Source organism: Silurus meridionalis, chromosome 6 (assembly GCF_014805685.1).
Source record: "Silurus meridionalis isolate SWU-2019-XX chromosome 6, ASM1480568v1, whole genome shotgun sequence".
NCBI lineage: Eukaryota > Metazoa > Chordata > Actinopteri > Siluriformes > Siluridae > Silurus > Silurus meridionalis.
In genome coordinates, this window is record NC_060889.1 from 25,956,613 (window position 1) to 25,979,077 (window position 22,465).

The 22,465-nt window shown below is 39.5% G+C and overlaps 1 protein-coding gene across 4 annotated transcripts; it reads right to left on the reverse strand.

The window, feature by feature from the left end:
* Positions 1-1,008: 1,008 nt before the first annotated feature.
* ss18 (SS18 subunit of BAF chromatin remodeling complex) lies at positions 1,009-18,107 on the reverse strand. Of its 4 annotated transcripts, none has more exons than XM_046852470.1 (11): positions 17,886-18,107; positions 14,745-14,821; positions 13,974-14,058; positions 13,129-13,270; positions 12,798-13,022; positions 11,067-11,228; positions 9,181-9,258; positions 8,035-8,157; positions 5,998-6,128; positions 5,511-5,573; positions 1,009-1,204 (listed from the first exon to the last, which is right to left on the reverse strand). In XM_046852470.1, exons 1-10 carry the CDS (start codon positions 17,952-17,954, stop codon positions 5,556-5,558), a joined length of 1,110 nt encoding a protein of 369 aa, XP_046708426.1. In that variant the 5' UTR covers positions 17,955-18,107; the 3' UTR covers positions 1,009-1,204; positions 5,511-5,555. The 4 variants fall into 4 exon arrangements, with proteins under 4 accessions (XP_046708426.1, XP_046708425.1, XP_046708423.1 ...); XM_046852469.1 differs by having other exon boundaries at positions 1,009-2,984; XM_046852467.1 differs by lacking the exon at positions 5,511-5,573.
* Between the last annotated feature and the right edge of the window lie 4,358 nt (positions 18,108-22,465).

A 22,465-nucleotide genomic window follows, 5' to 3' on the forward strand; every position in this document is an offset into this window, starting at 1 on the left:
TCGCTCATGGAGGCAGGATGAGTTTTTGATGACACCATATTGTACCTGCACTTCAGGGTGGAGGACACCTTGATCTTGGCACCTATTTCAGGATCGCTCACCGACGTCTCCCTGGCAGAAAGTCATCTCGATCTCGGCCCATTAACAAAGAGGCTCCTTGTCATCCTGAAATGTCCATTTCTAATTTCCATCAAGACCCATTAGAAGCTCTGGAGTCACCGCAGAACAGCTGATCTCAATTCGAAGGAAATGGTTTAGGATGAGGAACGCATTATACCCCATGGATTATGTGATGTATTCATCATCTCGCTTCTGTGTAGAGCAACATACTCCTCGTGCTGGGCTCGACGCTCAGGATATTTATACACTGCGAAAAGGAACAGCGTATGTATCCGAGTGCTCAGTGCTCGCTTGAATGAAGTGCTCTATATTCTCACAATTAAGGGTTCCCTTTGTGTTCCTAAATATATTACAATCTCAGACGTTCATCATATATTACCCAATAATTGTTGAATCAACACCAAATCACCTTTAACACCCAGCATTTTATTAACACTAATTCTAAAATTATGGAAAAATGTGAATCATTTATAAATAAAATCCGTAAACCCTTCAAATCCTGCAATTCACCAAGAAACTACAAAACAGAACTAATGTTATTAAGTCATTAACAAAATTTTCTTTAAGAAATGTCCACACTAATGCGGTTTCTAATTTTTTTTTTCTCTCCGTTTTGGCCTTCTGTCCACACCGAGACTGTGTTTTTTTCTTTTTCGAAAATGCTCTTTGAAGTGGATATAAAAAAATATATATAATATGTTCCACACTTATGGTTTTAGTTACAACTCTTTAGATTTCCATTTAATAAAGTTTGCAGTCTGCAAACATATATATATATATATATATATATATATATAAATAAAAATGAAACCCTATTCCAGACCTCCAGAATGCCTATGGTATTTAGCACCCCAAAAAAAAAAAAAGACGACATATACGAATCAAACCTGTATTACAATAATTTATTTCCGCCATTTTGTTCAGTTACAATGATGTACAACTTTACATTGTCATGGAAAAAGAGACAGTCATGGCACATTTGAGTTGCATCATGATCCCGAGCACCAAATGATTATTCCTCTTCGGCACAGATGTACATTCTGAAACTCGAATGCCCGTTCTTCCGAAAACAACAGGGGAAAAACTAAAGGAAACAAAAAGAACACCACACACAGGTTCAAGTACCTGTGATGACTGTGCTGGCTTCATACTTCATCATAGTACATGCTCAGAAGTACACAATAGGAGTAAATGAGAAAAATTACTACTGAAAAGCTACAACCAGTACCATGTTAAAGGCATACACAAAAAAAAAAAGACGCTTTTCTATATGTTTTAAAATAAAGACATGGTTGTAGCTTTTATCAAAAAAAAAAAAAAAAATTAATTCACATTTTCAGCCTGCTCAACAAAAATTCACAGGGAAAACAACAAAAAGTTCAGAGGACCAGAATATGCAGGAACCACCATCAGAGTCACTGATCATTCACAAATTTGAAACATGCGTTCCCTAATCTTCATACGGAAATGCTGTTCAGAGCAGTTTCGGAAGCTGGATGCGAAATTTTATATATATATATATATATATATATATATATATATATATATATATATATATATATATATATATATATATATCATTACATTATTATTTAAACCTGTATCTCAATGAATCCATCAATTCTAATATACTCAACTATATCTATCAAATTCATCAAGACAAAGCTTTCCTGATCATTCCGGAGCTGTATGAGTGAATTCTACAATATGTTGTTGAACTTTTTCCTCCTGTTCTACGACACCTAATTTGAATGCGAATCCCGACTGTCCACTCCTGGGGCGGGTTTTTTTTTTTTTCCCCTCCTTAGTGTACGGTGGAGTCGCCGCACTTAAATATGAAGTGCTCCCTTGTGGACAATTAACACGTGAACCACCAGAGTAGCAGATGGGTTTAATCAAGGTTCAGTGTGGCTGGGAGGAACCAAAGACATTACACTAGAGAAAGAAGGGACAACAATTATTATATAAAAAACTAAAAAGAAAAAAAAAGAAAAAAGAAAACAAAAAAACAACACCACCTAATAAAGACATTCAGCAAAAACAAAAAGAAAAAAAAAAAAAGTACAATATTTAGAGCTAAAGTTTCCAAATCCTCAGTACAAAGTAAGCTCTATCTAGAAAGCATAAAATACATTTGTACATTATACAATTTTGACCTTGACATGTAAGAAGAATATTCCCTGTGCAAGATCATCTCTCTGAGCCCCCCCTTCCTCACTCGCCCCCCCTCCCGGGTTATTGCTTTCGGCTGGAGAAACTTTTCACGCAATCGACTGAAGAGATGGTTTGCTAACATACTGCGGCAAGGAAGACGAGTCCGTGCTGCAGGATATCCGAATCCCCCTCCGTGTTTTTTTTTTTGTTTTTGTTGGAAATTAAATAAGGCCGCTCTGATTTTCTTTTGATTTCCCTTTAAGGCATTGTTGCTTTCAGAATGGCTATGAAATAAAAACAAAATACAGGGGGTTTTGTGAAGTGACCAAAAGTGTCATTTGGAGATTGAGGTTCAGAGCTTGGCATTGAAGTTTGAAGTTTCGTGGAAGTTTCATCCGGCATCTGGGGGAAAAAGGGGGGAGGGGAAAAATATATATAATAATAAAAAATAATAAAAAAAAAAAAGGATCAAAAGATTTTCTGCATGTGTGCGAGTTTGAGAGTGAGAGAAAGAGAGAGAGAGGGGGGGGGGGAGGGAGAGAGAGGAGGGATTCATCTCTTCATAATTAAAAAAAAAAAAAAAAAGGGGGTGGGGAGTGGGAGTCTCAGAGAGCCGTAGCCCTTCCACAGGTCCGGAAAGACGCCACGCGGACGCTCTAACAGGAAGGAAAAGCGTCTCTCGCTTACTGCTGGTAGTTGCCGTATTGACCCTGAGGATGAGGACAAACAAACACAAAAAAGTAAGAAGGTGAGCTTTTGACTTCGCCGCCTTTTTTTCCTCACCCTCGGCTGCTTCAAGAGGCTTCATGCTGGCTGTTAATAAAACACTGGCATTTTTAGCATTACAACTGTGCGTGCGTCTTTACACGTGCGAGAATCCGTGCACTGATTGGCCTTGTCTGGTGGCATCTCCTGAGAGTGTGTTGCCTCCAATTTAGGGCTCGAGATGTTACTGTGTCATGGATCACAACAGGACAGAAAAAAAAACTTGTCGAGGAAAAAAAAAAAAGAAATCTCCGTTTTACAGTAGGACAGTGGGACACAGTGACACCTAAAGGAAAAAAATATTATGAAGAAAGCACTTCTGACATACTGACTACTAAAACTGAGATTATCCTTAATATCTATACACTGTAATCTATTCAACACTGAGATGTTCTCAATGCAGTTTGAGAATAATGTAAATGCGGGACAAATCCAATCAACTAGAACGCTTCCTCGGACCAATCCTGCTGCGCTGTTTCTTTAGTTCCCCAATATGTACAGGTTTACATTTCAAAACTGGAAGGGAAAAAAACTGACTGTCATACTCAGAGGTGGGAAGTACCGAATTAACATTTACACGTGACCGTAATTGAGTAGCTTTTTTATTAAATCAGTCATTTTTGCTTAAGTATGTTTTGTTTGAAGTATTATACTTCAGTTACTGAGCAAAAACCAGTTATATCAGAAGACATATTTAAAAATTTTATCATTTTTTGTCATCACACTATTTTGCCCCTTCGATTAAAAACAACTAGTTTAAGATTTATATCTTCATGTCCTTTTTGATCTACACTCGACTCTTTGATTTCACTAAAGTAGAATGTTATTGAAGTTACTGTACTTGAGTAGAATATTTTAGGCCTCGCGTTAACTGTGTATAGAGACTTACAAATAAAAATGAACCTACAGTGAACCTAAACTATGTCAAAAGTTTGGAATACCTGATCGATTTTTTTGAGACGCATCAAACAAACTAGGTAACATACAAAACCACTACTAATTGGATGAAGATTGGATGGCGAGAATGCCTGGAAGAATGGGTCCAAATGTGACACTCAGCTCACGGGGGACGGAGAACTGGAGACAAGACGTTAGCAGACTGCCTCACGCGCAGTGTAAAAACATGGGGTGAACGGTTTGGGATTGTTTAGGAGCAGGGAATGATGCAGACTCATTCTGGGAGAAGGGAAAACCAACATGGCTACCCTTATATACTTCCTTTGGAAACAAATCCAAGCGTTGTTTAGAGAGCAAAAAAGTCATCTGGAGTGAGATATCTATTATGGAACGGTCTGCCCAGTCACCGCACACTAATCCTATTAAACTGCTCTGGGATGAACTGGATTCACAAGAAATCTCCAACCAGTGAGGAACATCAAGCGGCAAAGCATTTTGGAGAAACCAATTGTCCTGATGCCAAGAGAGTGCAAAGGGAGGAGTTTTCAGTGAATTAAGACCTTCAGGACAGTCTTCATAATGATGACTTAATCTGTCGCATATTACCGAAAGGAAGATGCAGGAAAAGACTAGGTGCTTCCAAACTTTTCTCACAGGCTCTGTACAAGCAGAACGAGCGACTTGCTAATACGAATACGCTGATCAGACGGATATACGCAACCTATCAAACAAATCAACAAATTAGAAAAACAATGCACCAAAATACCAATTATTTATGTTGGGTTGAAACAACGGTTTATAAAATTCAACAGTGAAAAGTCTGTAGCACAGTTCGGTGTAATAACTGTCATAATCTACACGCTGACTAACTGTGAAACTGCACGAGCTCAACGAGGTTCGGCGTCCTTAATGAAAAGAGCTCCTGAGTGAAGAAATCGTTTACTACAGCGAGATCCTTCGACTTACATCTCGCTGCTCTAAAACAGCCACGGATTTTAGAATCAGCGTTCACTGAGGAAAGAACTCGTGAGAAGTTGGAACGGTGACGCATTGTGTCATTTACATAAACAGTTTGAGAGAAAAGGAATAAAAGTGACTGAAAGACAAGACATGTTATGAAGAGTAACGTTTGGCCATTTTGTGTTTTCTTTTTAGTATTTTACATGTATATTTCTAAAAAGGGGTTGACAAGTATCCATTAGGGTATTAATAACAATCAACAACTCCATATATGGGGGGAGAGAGAGAATAAAATAAAAATGGATGCAAGTGTTTCACTGAGTAAAATATTCATCATTAATAAAATTCACAGTTTCTTGGGTTCTTTTTTGTTTCCCTCTGTTTAAACGAAGGACCTGAGGATTATTTCGACCCCTGATTACAAACCAATGTAAAATACAAGACCAAAAAAAAAAAAAAAAAAAAATTTCAAGAAAATGAAGATAACAGGAAAAAAAAAAAAAAAAAAGACTGGAGGTGGGGGGTTGGGGGATAAAACAAAAGGCTAGGAGTTTAAAATAAATAAATAAATAAAAAATGTCTGGATCTGACAAACGCTTCACGGCAGAAGTTACCTTTGCTTCTTAAACATCTAGTCAGGGGTTGAAATACTCGGTCCGTTATTTCCTCATGTGCCCCTGAATGTTCAAACATAGAGATATGAAAGGAACAGAGTGGCCCCTCGAAACCAAGGGCCACAGAGAAACACAGGAATAACAGAGGCCACAAGAGGACCAGCTCATGAGCTGTCACTGGGCACAGTGACTTAAAATATGTCACTGGCTTTGTGATTCACATGCACCCTTTTTTTTTCTTCGTATTTATTCGTTTATTTAGCAAAAGAACCCAATTTAGCCCAGTCTAGAACCGCATCAGAAATCCACTCATTTACTCTGTTCCAGTTTAGAAAAAGAAAAAGATATATATAGTGCCTTGGGTTTGAAGGCAGCAAAATAACAATAAAACAGATTCCTGCTTTCTAACTGAGCATTTATTCTGAACACAGACTTCCTGACATCATTAAAGACTTCCTTTTGTTTCATTTCTCTGTTGCTGACTTACCTGGTCATAACCGTACGGGCGCTGTGGTTGGCCTTGTGGAGGTCCAGGCTGAGGTGGTCTATACGCCGCATACTGCTGCCCTTGGCCTTGTGGGTAATTGGGGTACTGTCCAGGACCACCTTGAGAAGGACCTACATGAGAAGTAGCACGAGAAAAGTCAGTGTGCTGCCAGATCCCCGACTGCCAATACAAACTCACTCTTGCTTATTAAATAGTAGCGGCTGCGCTTCAGGGACTCTGACGCATCTCTCCAGGCCGTAATTGTTTTGCCGAAGTCAGCGTTTGGGTCGAGCGTGAATCAAACGCGACGCTGCGGCAGAGCGAATCAATCGGCGGACCGGCTCGGAGGAAGAGGAGTAGGATGAAGGCCGGCTGCATATAATGATGGTGGCGGACCCACGAGAAGTGCGCTGCCCTGCTAATGTGGCCCGACATCAAGGAGTCCATAAAGCTCGATTTAAAAAAACCCAGGCTCATTAAGAGTGACGTGGGCTGGCCGAGCGCTCGGCCATTATGCAGCGTGCTGCGCTCGCTCGGGTTCTGCTCGCTCGAAACGAGCCCACGCAGGATCATTAGGTGCACTGGCCCATCTTAACCTTGTGGGCGCTTGGAAGAGCGTCTTCCAGATGGTGCCCGCAGCTTTGCGGTGCGTGTGCGAACGTGTGTGTGTGTGTGTGTGTGTGTGAGATTCTCCAGCAGCTCATTATTAAGACGTAAGAAGCCTCCAGCCCAGCCAGAACGAGCAGGAGAGATGAGCTGACAGGATGTGAGGAGGGGGAGAGGGGAAGGACGAAGCGTTCCCGCTTGCACTCGGCTTTGAACCATAAACTGGTCACCGTTCTCTCTCGTCTACACGCCACGCAAACACGTGAATTAGCACGTAAAGTTATTCACAATGATATATCCAGAGGTGTCAACAAGCCTGACCAGGAAAAAAAAAAAAAAAACAGTAAGCCGAGAAATTTAGCACAAATCCCCCAGAGAATGTCAGCAGATCATTCATCTAATTTTAAATCAAGTCTGGTGTGAACACTAGTCAATAATTTGCAAAAGCCACAAGGGCTTTTTTTTTCGTGTCCTTTCTCCTTCTGTGAACTGGGTGTTCTGATTATGACAAACCCTGCTCTAGGTGCTCTTGTTGCCGTTTCCGGCATCGATGTCAGAAAAGCAACGGAGTGGCTTGGGGAACTAAACAAGGAAATTTTGGGTCCATGGTCAGGAAACTCCTCAGACCCTTAATCCCTTTGAGAACTTGTGGTCAATCCTCAAACAAAATCCCTGACACGTTGACACTTGTAATTATACTTCAGTATATCATAGTAACATTTAACAAAAGGATCTGAAAACGCTGAAACAGCAGAATGAATATTTGTGTCATTCTTAAAACTCATGGCCACGGCAGTAGGTTGGATCGTACTCCCCGATAATCAATCAACCGATACTGGATAAAAACTATAATATCACTATACTAAGAAAAAATGTAAATTATGCGCTAAAGAAATATATTGGTAATATATAATATTACCAAGTACATATAGTTATATAATTACTAAATTATAAATCAGAAATATAAAGAGCTCCCCATGCAGCGTGCAGTCTTGTGTAAAAACAAACAGCACGTGAAGTCAGCGAGTCGCCTCTAGAGGCCGCTCTCGTAACGACAGCGGACCTTTCTCAGCCGCACCATTAATAGGATTGGATGCAAGCCGGAAAAACTATCGGTATGGATTTTTGCCACAATACACTATCAGTGCAGATTAATCAGTTGACCTCTAATAAGAAGCCTCGCGTATGGAGCGATTTGACCTTCAATATTTGGAATTTCATTGTACGGTGTATAAGTGACACAAATCATGACAGAAAGCTCAAATCGATGCTAAGATGATGGTAAGTTAATACAATTAGACTAGCATAAATGTGGATAGACATGGAGCTGATGCATGGATCCATTCCTGCATGGACTGAGTGTTTGAAAAAAAAAAAAATTGGGGGAAGTATTCGCTTCTAGAATGAATCTCTCTTGTCTGTGAAGCTCACCGTAGCCCTGTTGCTGGCCCGGGTAGCCCTGCTGTGCTGGGTACTGCTGCTGTGCCGGGTAGCCCTGTGGCTGAGGGGGGCCTTGTTGATAGGCTTCCTGCTGCTGACCGTACTGCGAATTTCCTACACATACACAAAAGATGTATATAAAGACTATACATACATACACTATATTGCCAAAAGTATTCGCTTGTCTGCCTTCACATGCAAACTTGAGTAACATCCGATTCTTAATCAATAGGGTTGAATCTGATGTTGGTCCACCCTTCGCAGCTGGAACAGATTCAAATCTTCTGGGAAGACTTTCCACAAGGTTTAGGAGCGTGTTAATAGGAATTTTTGACCGTTCTTCTAAAAGCGCATTTGGGAGGTCAGACTCTGATGTTGGACGAGAAGACCTGGATCGCAGTGTCTGTTCAAATTCATCCCAAAAGTGTACTATCAGGTTGAGGTCAGGACTCTGTGCAGGCCAGTCAAGTTCTTCCACACCAAACTTTTACAAATGCCTGTAGAAGCGGTCTGCATGCCCACGTTCTTTATTTTACACACCTGTAACCATGGAAGTGATTGGAACACCTGAATCCAATGATTTGGATAGGTGAGTGAACACCTTTGGCAATATAGTGTATATATAATTTACACCATAATTAATGTGAGCAAAAAAAGAGAAGAAAACTACTGCCATACATTATAAAATGAAGAAAAAATTAATAAGCCACTGTTGGATTCTCGTTTTATTTCAGCGTATTAACAACACGTGTTCTGTCACATTACACATGGTTCTAAGCTGAACGACCACCAGATGGCGCACTCACATCATTAGTCCTTAAATTCCAAGTCTGCAATTACAGTGTCACACCGGAAACTCCACAAGCCATGATGTTAAGCAGCACATCTGTTTAGCAACATAAGCGTGTGCAGTGTAAGTGACAGCGTGTGGAATACAACGTGTTTAACGCTACAGTGTAATGAACTTAGGCATTTTCATCTGAACACACCGAGATCCTTCTTCTATTGACCACAAACAAACAAAAAAACAAGTCCAGGAGGTATTTTATGAGATACATTTCAGACTGCCAGTAATAATGCGCTTCAGGAAGGAATGCCTGCTTTAGTTAGAGAAAACAGACAGTAAGATTCTCTTACCCTCAGGTGCCCCCTGGCCTCCATGACTGTACTGCTCTCCATAGTAGTCCTCCTGGCCTGGGTACTGCTGCGGGGGCCCTGAAAACAAAAACAAAACAAAAAAAAACACCCCACACACAAATCTTTATCGCATGTGCTTTCAGGCAGATGTGAAAAATATGCAGCCGGGTTTTATAATACTGTTTTTTTTTTTTTATTGTTTTTGATTTCCTTATACATTGAATTTATACAATTTCCTCAATTAATAAACACCTGAATGAAATTTTAATCAGGGCCCTAAGCTGTGTGTGTGTGTGTGTGTGTGTGTGTGTGTGTGTGTGTGTGTGTGCGCATCTTATTAATAGAATGCAATAATTTTTTGGTAATGCAATCCTTTCTTTTTAATCTGTTCCATTCTCTTTTTATAGCATCTGTTTTCAAAGGCAATTTACTGTGGCTTAACTACGCTCAAATGCTTGTTTTCGACATTTGTAAATTAAATTTATACACATCGTTTAACTATTATACAAATTCAATTCATTATATTCTAGATGCTTACATCTGCACAACTAAACAAAATGTTTCTGTATTTAATTAAAGCATGGCTGTCAACGTGCCATTTGCATTTATCATAAAAACGATACAAATTTTGATTTATACAATTTACACCTTGCACTAAGGATGCACAGAATATTCGGCCACCGAAAATTTTCGGTCGAAAATGGCCCAAAAGTGCATTTTTTCGAAACTGTTTGTTGTGATGACGCAAACAGAAACTGCGGTCTGCACGTGCTTGTCTAAAACAACATGTCTGCGGTGTGGACGTGTTTCAGTATATCTGAGAAAGACCCACGGATAGCGATTTACAAAACACGTAATGCCGAAATTTCGACTGCAAAGACTTTCTCCACTTCGGGTTTAATTTATCAGCTGAAATCCAAACATCCCGATCGCTATGATGAATATGAGAGGAACGCGGCACAGAAAAGCAAAACCCCTCCGAGCACGCGCACTCCGTCTGTGGCGGACGTTTTTGAAAAGGCAGGAAGTTTCCCAGTGATAGTGTTGTTTTGTATCTTTAAGCAGTTGCACTTGTTCTGAATGCACTTTGTTTTTATGAAAGAACATATTTAATTTTACAACCTTTCAGCAGGCCAGAGGGCCTGTACATTATTATTAAATGTACACATGAGTTTGTTCAAAGGAGAAATCCTTCATACACTTCTCAACACGCAGCCATTTATAAGCTTTAAAATGTCTAAATTAAAGATAGTTCAACTCAATATGTGGCTTATATACACTTTTATGCATAATTACCATGAATTAGGGTTCTATATGGTTATATTAAGCCTACATATACACACACACACACACACACACACACACACACACACATATATATATATATATATATAATGTACCCAATTAATGATAAAAAAATAATAATAGTCGGATGAATCGATTACGAAATATCGTGATTATTTCTAATCGATTAATCGTACTGTTAATAATAATAATCAGTATGATTCCATGAATAAATACTACTAGTCTGATTACTCAATTAATAAATAATACTAGTCTAATTAATCGATTTAAAAATAATAGTAGTAGTAATTTGATTCATCGATTATCGAAATAATTGTTCATTGTCCTCTTCAAAAGCAACCAAGATTCAAATATTTATAATATAAACATAAAGGAAAATTGTGCTTATGCAAATACTTCCAGTTCCAAAAACAGGTATTTTTTTCCACATTTGGCTTTTGCTACAGTAACTGATGTTTTCACCACTGTTTTTCTAATTTAGAGTTTCAGCTCCAATTATTATTTTAAAGTGCTCTAAAAAAAATGCAGATAATTAAAAAAATATTTAGTAGTCGTTTAGACAGTAAGTAAAGAAGCTGAACCTTGCTGAGGTGGTCTGTAAGGAGGCATGGGCCTCTGCCCCATCACATGGTTGCCCTGGCCCATCATGCCCATAGGGTTCTGCTGTCCCTGGTAATGCTGTCCACCACCACCAGGGGGTATGTTGTACTGCTGCGAAGGAGGCTGCTGGTGCATCATGGGACCTAAAAACAAACGTAATGTTTGGGTGCCTTTAAGCAATTAATTTTTTATTTTTTTTTTACTCACAGACATAAAATAAAAAAAAACAGAAAGACCACGTGCACATTAGACGTCTAAGTGCTTCGAATCATCGAGCAAATGAATAAAAGCCCATCAGAGTTCCATTATCAAATCAGTAACGAGGTCCAGGATATTAAAATGCATGAGCAATTCCCTTTCTCAATTACAGCCAAATCAGATATAATATAAATATAAATATATATATTCAGGCTATTAAATTTGCACACAGACACAAGGACAGGAATATTTCAGTAATAAAGAACGAAATATAGTTTAACATTTAGATTTTCTTTTTAAAAATAAACGCTATTTTACTTTATGGCCATATTATATATATACACGACTATTAGGTTTTTTTTTCTTTATATCAATGGGAGGAGGATCTTAATAGTCAATAGTGTGTTATTGATATATAAGATATAATTCTAATTGAATGCTGTGGAAGATTTGAGAGACAAAACGCCTCATGCTGAAGCGGCAACTCGATAAAGTGCAGCCTGTAGTCATTTAACCTGAAAACAGAAAGTGTATACATCTTACAACTGAGACTCCTACATGAGTTACATTACATACACTGTCTTCCTAAAACCTGTCCGCCTTATCACGTCATCGACGATCGTACGATTTGCTGTGTGACACTAAGTAAAAAAAAATACTTACCTACTGCACGCCTTCAGAAAAATCTGATTCAAGAACTGCACTATAGTACAAAAACTGTGAGAAAAACACATGACTGAGCTCAAATAAATCTGACAAAAAGGTAGTGATGGGAAGATCAGACCAGATCAACCTAAAAAACATCTACGCAAACAAACGTTGGCTGCAGTTCCAATAACTTAGATGTGTGTGTGTGTATATATATATATATATATATATATATATATATATATATATATATAACTGCATGGCATGCATGGGAGTCACGTGACAAATGACCAGAGGACTTGTGACATGAACTACTCGATTCTGCTTCCTGGGTAATTTGTAGGGTTGCGGAATTTCCAAGACTGGAAACTTTTCATTGGAATTAACGGGAATAAACTGGGAATTTACAAAATTGTAATTAAATGGAAATGGGGAAAAAAATCTTGCAGATTTAATGCAATTTCAACACTCGGACCAGAAGAGTCGATTGGTAACTACTCAATTCTGTCTCCTGCACATAACCGACGGAGATTTTGTCATTGTTTGCTCATGCAGTAGGAAATGAACGAATCGCTCTTTGTTCACATTAAAGAGTTGGAACGACTCATCAATGCAGTAGAGCACCGCAGCTCATAGCAGAGAATCCATTCTTATGTGAAGATGCTCCAAAAGTATAATTAGATGCAGCATTTCAGTCTAAACCCCAGGGCAAGAATTACATTAGATGGGGCAACACACTACTCCCTGATAATGAATTGATGATTTGTCCACCCTTAGTATACATTACTATATTCATTATATAATTAGACAAGACAGTCTGGGTCATGCAGTGCCATTCATCACCAGCAGCAGCAGCAGAGCGCTACCTTGGTTGGGCTGCATGTTCATGCTGGGTCTGGGACCGTAGCTGCCCATTGGCTGGCCCTGGCTCATGTTTATCTGGCCCTGGTTGCTCATGCCCTGGGAGGAGGGAACGGCGTGGTTGTAGGCACCCATGGAGCCGTGGCTGCTGGGAGGCATGTTCATGGAGCCGCTTGGCATGTTTGGAGGCTGGTTGGGCCCTGGGCCCTGCATGGGCATGTGGTTTGGTCCTGGAACGAGAACATGCACCTTATTAACTCGTCGTTGTTGAGCATGTCATATATGGTCAGCCTGATAAACCACAGTTATAGTAATGTGTGTCAGTATTGCTCTTACCGGGCATCTGGCCGTTCATCTGGTTCTGCATGTGTGGCCCAGAGGGTGGGCCGTCTGACGGCATGTTGTGGCCATGGGGGGTCTGTGGGGGTGCGCCGCTCTGATTCATTCCCCCTGACATACCCATGTTCTGTGTAGGGGGCTGTGAAGTGCAGCACTTTGTTAATCTTCAATGGTTTTTTTTGTGTACTTTAAATACCAAACTATCAGATTTTGATATACAATTTTCAGTCATAAATGTATGTAACGTTAATTGAATTAAGTTCATAACAAAAGCTCGGTAGAACTTGTGTCCTGTAATCAAACTGCGACTCTCTCGCTACTGTGGCACCGATCATCGAATGCTGGAACTATCTCCAAAAACCGATACTGATTTTTTTCGGGTTGCGTCGTACAGTACAAGAACTGTAAAATTTTTATTTTATTTTTTTTGAACTATCGGTTGATTAACCGGTTATCGGCGAACCACGGTCCAACGTAGCAATCGGTATCGCTATTCGCAAACATTAAACACAGGTCGATCATTCAGCTTTCCATCTTATTCATCTTTTAGCACTTCGCTTCAAAAACACCAGGAACTGCTCTGATTGATCGTGCAATTAGGAGATAAAAGGTATTAAAACAGGAAAAGGGAGAAATAAATCTGGGTTGTAACAAACGTTTGGCCATATAGGGTGGTTCATACGGAACCTGTAGTCTTCGACTACGATTCGGATTAGAATCCACTGTATCATCTGCATGATGGATCTCATCAGACACCCACTGCTATAGATCTTAGTGTTTAGACCACACAGATGCAAACAGGTGTAATTTATTTGCAAAAATAAAATAAGTAAAATACTCACGGCTGGGAGCAGAGACTGCATGTTCTGATTGGAGTCTGCTATTGTGGCTAAGTAGACCAAATTTCTGTGGAGCATCTGCTGGTAGCTATAGGACAAGCAGAACAGGATGAGCATATTACAAAAGAAAACGTCTCGATTCTTATTGGTCAGAAGGTGCAGACGGGTTCTCCGGCTGCGTTCTAAATCCCAAATGTGTGTTAAAGCTCTCATTCTAGTACGGTGTCTTCTTCAGTAAAGACTCGTTCACAAAAAGGTGCATATCAGACTCTTAAGTAAATCTAATCTAATTAGCAGTAAAGGACAAAGTGCACAAACCATGTACTAATACTATTAATAAAATGGTCCTATTATCATTTTTATCAGTATTCTTTTTAAACGACTGTTAAATACACTCAGTTTATGTAAAAAAAAAAAAATCAAAACAAGTTTAAAACAGAGCGCCGCTCTACACTGATTGGTGGATTGCTGCGTGTTTGACCGCGTGTTTTTTTTCCACATAAATAAAAAGAAACGACCGTTTTAGTAAATTATAGTTGAGTAACATAGGATATCTGACTTTAAAATGTACTGAAGTTAATTTAAAAGTCTCCCAAATGGAAATAGTTCGGTAAAGTACAGATACGCGAAAACACTTAACAACAGAAACGAATTGCATTTACTTCATAACTCGTTCACACACACACACACACACACACACACACACACACACACACACAGCAAAACTAACGAGCTCGGATCAGATATACGTGCCTGTGAGATAAAAGTACTTACTGTGAACATTCCGCCGTTTTCCCTTTGCTCTGGAAGTCCATGATGCACTGAATCAGCTGATTGTTTTCATCCAGCAACTGAAAAGAGAGGACACGAAACAGGCACGAGTGATTCTCCTCCACTCTGAAATTCTCAATCTCAGGAGGACAAAAAGGTGTGGATTTATTCAGGGGCTCTGCTTTGATTTTTTTTGTTTTTATCGGACAAACACCTTCGCCTGGCATCTGTATCAGATCTTGTATCGGCCAATCAACATTCCATGCAGAAGATATACACAAACATTTTTTTATTATTATTGATTCGCCAACACGCGGTTTCAACAATCGCGACACGCAGAATTGGGGGAACTGGATTTCTGGCGATCTCTTCTCCTGGAGCCAGAAATCCCACTGCCAGTCCGCACAAAAGTGCGAATGACCAGCGACTCATGCCAAAGTTATGTTTTCATTCCAGGTCACTAAATTCCAGCAATTTCAAGATGCTCCTTAGAGATGCTCAGCTTGTCTTTTCAAACACTAACGCATCTCGTGTGAACAGTCCACCAAATCTTTCCATCGGAATGACAAAGAAGTGTACACGTAAACGGGCTATTCATCCACGTGTCGCCCCCTCACGACTAAAACCCTGATGCTTATATACACTAAAGCTTTAGGGATGTCGAAAGATTTGCTGGTCTTATACGCGGCTGATTGCGATTATGTAACCGCATAACAACTTTATATTCTGACGTCGGATTGTATTGCATGCGTGTCCTGTTCAATGTTTTTGAGGTTGCAGTGATCCGGTACATGGCGATACGTTGTTGTTTTTTATCTCGTCCTCAAGGTTTGCGATTCCTTGATGCTGGCTTTTATTGCGACCCTGAACGTTATGCATCTTTCTGGGAAATATCTCAGATACGGACGTTGTGTGTCTTCTGTTAATAAAGATGTTTACAAGCTGTCCGGTAGGTGTGTCCGAATTTGTTAGAAGTTTGTTCATTTGTTTGTTGGGTCAAGGGTCAAAAAAAAAATTGTTTTTTTAAATAAATCATGGTGTGGTTGGTCTTTACATCGTCCTTTCTTCTCAGCAAAACCAATCATGTGCCAAAATCTTGGGGGTCGGTCAGTGATTTTCACTGTCTGTTACCTGAATTGGGTACATAATTTATTGTTTTCTACTGAAAGGTAGCCAGTTTTATTCCAAAGCACTTCTTACACCTCGTCACAGCAAACAAGTACTGAAAAGGAATTCAGCGAAGGTCCTAATGACCACAGTGGCCTCAATCCTCTGTAAATGGAAGAATTTTGGAACCACCAGGACTCTTCCTAGAGCAGAGTCACCCGGGCAAACTTAGCGATCAGAGGAGAAGGGCCTTAGTCAGGGAAGTGACCAAGAACCCGATTGTCACTCTGTGGAGAGTGTAAAACCTTCCAGAAGAACGACCCTCCCTACAGTAAGGCATAAAAACAAAGACGTGGCTACGGGACGACTCTGTGAATGTCCTTCAGTGGCCCAGTCAGAGCCCAGACTTGAACCTGATTGAACATCTCTGGAGAGATCTGAAAATGGCTGTGCACCATCCAACCTGATGGAGCTGGAGTGGTTCTGCAAAAGTGATCAGAAGAATCTGCCCTAAAATGTGTGCCAAGCTTGAAGCACCAAACTCAAACAGACTTGAGGTTGTAATTGGTGCCAAAGGACAAAGCTTCAACAACGTATTGAGCGAAGGCTGTGATTATTTATGTACATGTGATTTTATTTGTAATAATTTATAGGAGATTACACACACACATCTTTCACACTGTTATTATGGGGTAACGTTTGCAACATTTTTAGAAAAATATTGAATTTAATCCATTTTGGAATGAGGATGTAACATATCCAAATGTGGAAAAAAGTAAATACTTTCAGGATCCACTGTAGTTGGTTTAAAAGAGGCAGATGAAGAGGACCAGAGTGGTATGGAGAAAGATGATCCACTCTGGCGAACCCCTATGATCACTAGCTCTTTACCATCTCAACCTCCTCAAGTCCCTCACCCTCAACCATTACAACCATCCTCACCACCACAACCTCATCACAAGTGTCTTCACCATTTCAAGTCCCTCACCCCACTACCTTCTCACCAACCTCCTCATCACAAACCTCAAACTCCTTTCCAGAAACCTCCACACAATCTCAACCTCCTCATCACAAACCCCCTCACAATCTCAAGCTTCTCATCACAAATCTCAACACAATCTCAAGTTCCTCCTCACAAACCTCCTCCTCATCTCAACCTCCTCCTCACAAACCTCCTCACAATCTCAACCTCCTCCTCACAATCTCAAGCTTCTCACCACAAACCTCCTCATCACAAACCTTAACACAATCTCAAGATCCTCCTCACAAACCTCCTCCTCATCTCAAGCTCCCCTCACAATCTCAACCTCCTCCTCACAATCTTAACCTCCTCATCACAAACCTCTTCACAATCTCAAGCTCCTCCTCACAAACCTCCTCCTCACAATCTCAAGCTCCTCCTCACAATCTCAAGCTCCCCTCACAACCTCAAGCTCCCCCTCACAATCTCAACCTCCTCATCACAAACCTCCTCACAATCTCAAGCTTCTCACCACAAATCTCCACACAATCTCAACCTCCTCCTCACAATCACAAACTCCTCAGTCAAAAATGGCTAAAAAATAAAATAAAAAATGAGTTTAAACCAGGAACCGAAACAATATCAAACAGACTGAATAATAAAATAAAACATCTCCATGAAGCTGGTCGTGATCTTCACCAGCTAACAAAGGCACCAGCGAACCACACTCAGTCACGCAACTGAGGACCAGGCAGGCTGTGTCTCAAATTGCGCTCAGTCCTTTAAACCGCCTCACTACCTAGGGCACTAAAGAACGGTTTATCCGCCCTAACTAGTGCACTAAAAACTCATTCGGGATACAGCGCGGGCCTTCAACTGTGTTCAACACCGCGGGAAAGGAAAACCCTGTTCTAGCGCCGTTTATTCGAAACAGATACAAAATATAAAAATTACACACCCGAGCTCGGTTATTGGATTAACTTTTTTTAGGGATATTTACAAATCTAGACAAAAATGTAGAGAAAAGTGCAAGCTAATTAGCTCAGCAGGCTAGCAGGCTAGCCTCGTTTTATTACCTTCTGTATCCCCGCGGGGGTGATATCACCCTTTCCGCGTTGTCTGTGAGGCGCGAAAGCCACCGACATGATGACAATTTCTCGACGAAAATCTCTTGATTATTAATATATTTTTGTGATAAATAATAAATGCACGTATTTATATAGAAATATACAATAAGACGAAAGCTAGCAGCAAACAATCACATCCAGCTCGCGCTCGCCGAAACCCGCACACACAACGCAGACGGGCATGGAACGTTCCTCTGTCGCTCTACTCACGGGGGGATCCACGCCGAATTGTTTCGCCAGTGCATGTGTCCAGAAGACAGTTTTTAACCACTTACATGATTGAATGTAATGTACACATTCTTTAAGATCCGATCGATTTCGAAAAAAAAAAGTTTTATTATATGAAAGTTTTAATACACGTGCTCATAAAATCGTTTCCCCCCACTGTTAAGAAATGGTTTCTTCCGTTAAGTCAACGCTGGGCAGGCTGCAAAGAACATCACGGAGCGGATCAGAGGCGCGCATGCGCACACACGTACGCATGAACATTTGCACACATGCAACGCAGTGTAAGCGTTAGGATTGAATCATGTGGTCTGAATGTGGAAAAGTGTGTGTGTGTGTGTGTGTGTGTGTGTGTGTGTGTGTGTGTGTGTGTGTGTGTGTGTGTGTGTGTGTGGGCAGCTATCTTTCACCAGTTGTGAGCTTTCAGGGCCAGAAAGAGCCTTCTCTGTTGGCCTAAACTCTCAGAATCACCAACTTACATTTTAATATATTTCTGTTCAAGAATATGTATTGAATCAGATCGGATCAGATTTAATCGCCACATCAATTGTTGCCGGGGTCAAAAAATCTGCTGTGAGTCCTTCAGAATCAATAGTGCAGGCGCCTGTAACGTAAAGTACATGTTGCTTGAAGGCTGTTGTTTTAACCAATCAGATTTCAAGTTGGGGCCATCTAGTAGGCGTACGATAACATCTGCATTTTCGCTTCCTTTGATTGGACGATCAGAGATAGGGATGCTCGGTATACACAGTAGGATGTTAAAGCTGTGTGAATCTGACCTGAGAGACTAAACATGAGGATTTTCTCTCTTATCATGGGACACATTATGTTTAATTTCACCCAAAATCAATATATTCTTTTAGACTAGTTAAAATTACATCAAATCAAATTGTATTTGTCACATACACACAGTGAGTACGACATGCAGTGAAACGCTTTGTACGACTGTCCAACATTAGCATAAAAAAAGGAATAGAATTTAAGGATAAAAAATAAAGTAGATAAATATAAAGTAAAAAGTATAAACTATAGAAGGTATATGAAAATATATGTATTTACATGAATTAGTATGGCAGATATTGGAAGTACATGTAATTAATATTATTTTTATTTGGGGAGCACTTTTAACCACGGACATTGTCTCAAAGCAGCTTTACTGAGATAAATAGGTGATAACGTTATGTAAAAGAAATGATAAATTGAGTGCCTATTAGTTTGTTCCTAATGATTGAGCCAGTGGCAACTATGGCAAGAAAAAACTCCCTGAGACTTCATGAGGGAGAAACCAGCCTCAATAGGGAACTCGAGCTCATCTGGGTGGCACCAAAAGTCCATTCATTACAGTTCCATCCTTTTTGAGAGGCGAATAAATGCAGAACTGTTCAAGCAGACTGTTGATATTAATTACAGTCCAAATCCATCTTCTGGAGTCGCTCAGTAAATGACAAGTATAAATAATATTCATATGTCAAATGTCCAACATGTAAACATGAAAAACTAGTAGTACAACATCAAAATTAAAAAGAATGAAGTATATATATATATATATATATATATATATATATATATATATATATATATATATATTGACATGAAGATATTGACATTAGTCCTGAAATGTCAAAAAATCCAACAATTATTAATATTTAATTTTTGCCATTTTTACAGGAGTGTGTAAATATGTGTGTAAATAAGTCAAGTTGGCTTTTATTGTCATTTCATCCATATCCAGTACAATACACAGTAAAAACGAAACACCGTTCCTCCAGGACAAACGTGACAACGCAAAACACAGTACTACACCAATCTCGGTCACAAAGTGCACGTTATACAGTGGGACAGTAAACACAGGGGACACTGCAGGAACGACTGGTACAGAAGACATGTACATGATGTTAATTTCTTCTCAGGAGAATTGTCGTTTAGAAGCGATGATGATCTCGTTGTGCGTTTACTGACCGCTCGTGCTCATGTGATATTGCTTAATTAAAAAGATGTCTCTATAATGTAGCTCTCAGGGTGTAGCAATAAATCAAGACAAATTGCATCACACAATGCAAGATTATGATGATTGGCATTGCGGAAATCAGAAATCTATTAATTATTCATGTCATGCAGTTACACACCATAAACACCAGAGGTCAGAATCTGTGCATCTCAAAGTATTACAGTATATCGAGAGCGTGCTGGTCACATGATCATGGGTATTTGCTTTAGATCAATAAACAAATATAGACATATACAACAGTTAAATCTATAATAAGAAGCATTGTAGGAGGCTGTTAAACAAATGTTTTTTATCACAGCGCCGTTATACAGTCGTTTGACCGGCTTTCTTAATGCTCATGAGAAACTGTAAACATTGTCATACTAAAAATATACCAGTATTATAATTCTGTACAGTATACAGTATAATAATACACTTAGTGTTAGAGCCTTATTTTTGAATGTTATAAAGCACTGACATTGAAAAATGAATAAATACTTTGTGAAAACATTACCTTGAATCACTTTCTTTATTGTTTATTCATTTATTTATTTACTTTGTATATAATTTGTATTACATTATTTCCAATAGTTTATTCTCTTCAATTCATTGCTTTTCTCTCGGTTGTATATGTTTATATTAGAGTTTTTATCCAATCAGGTTTTGAGTTGGCCACACTGGGGACCATCTAGCAGGCGTACAATAACCTTTCCATTTTCACGTCTTTTGATTGGATGGTCGGAGAGCGCACTAGTCAGGGCTCGCAAACCGCATCTGTAGCAAACTGCGCAAACTCAAATATATTCATGTGGATTTAATAGCTAGTTTATTTTTTTCATTCCACAGTGACCTTCAGAGGAGAATGAATGTATTTATTTACAGTTATACTTATAATACCGATTTTTCAAGTAAAGCCGGACATCGTGAGGAAAAGTCGCCAAAACAGTTGTTAAGCTTTTTCACGAACCATTTTTACTTTTGTGCTTTCTTTTAGAATTTGCACAAAAATACGCAATTTTTCTTAATTACAAATCTCCAGGAAAACCGTAACGCACAGAAAAAATGCAGCGAAAACCCAGGGTTCATTTCCTGAGGTAAATATCGATGCTTCTGTTAGAGATGATGTATGCGTGAGGGGCAGCTGTGGCTACAGTGAAAGGAGACGTGTTAAATTGTGTTCATTTGGTTGCTTGCTTTAGTGATGACATTCAATCTCACTGTGTGAGATTCCTGTCAGCGATGCAGCGCTTTGTTTTACTGCGTTTCTCTACAACACTGATGTTTCTATAGTCGTGGTGTCATTATGATGGTAATAAGAGGTGGATTAATTCAGGTACTACGACACTGAAAGCCTCGGAGTGAAATGCAAGGCCTGTGTAAGTAAAATGCAAAAGAAATAAGCTTTAATCCAGAAATACATTTTGAAGTATTATAAACATCTTCCATTTTTATCCTTTAACCAGTTTAATCCCAGACTGAAATAAACAAAGACAAGGCATGGGAGCAACTGATTTCACAGTGAGCAGCCTAATCCTTCCAAAAAAACAGAGCTCAGCCTCGATCTCATCAATAGATGGGGAGAGCTTTATGATCTGAGAAGCCTGTCGGGTTTTTCTTTTACGTGCCGATGGGCAGAATTCACCACCGCTCATAATCGGTGCTGATATACCCCAAGACACAAAGCTCATCTCCTGTTGCAGTGAGGCGTCATTATTATTGCAGAAGACAAGGTCAGAAACGGAGGAGTGGTCAAGCATAAAGGGGTTTGCCTGGTGGCATGGATTTGGGAGTTGGAGGAAATCAGATTGTGGATTATATGGGAGAATGCAGACAGTAACAACAAGCTCTAGGTTGAAACAATGGTAAGATACCAACCGGTTACTTGAGTAGAAACACCTGTACTCATATTCATGCATGCAAATGATCCAATCGGCCAATAACACGGCAGCGTTTCAATTTGTAAAATTGTAAAAAAAGATAAAAAATGGGAAATCTCGGTTGTCCCTCGGCTGGTTTGAGTATTTCAGGAACTGCTGAACTCCTGGGATTTTCATGCAAAATACAGAGTTTAGAGTTTACACAGAATTGGTGGTGGATGAAGGTCACTAGGCATGTAGTTGAGTAGAGATACAGTAGGTAAAATATGACTCCAGTACTCCAGTGTTTCCTTTAAACTTTCACTTGAGGAAAAGTACAAACGTTTTTGTCTTCGAATGTACTTGAGTATCCAAAGTACTATGATTCTTATGACTATAATGTTCTTATTATCATTTTTACCACAAGATTTTTCACTTCATCAACCCAGTTTATGTGAAAA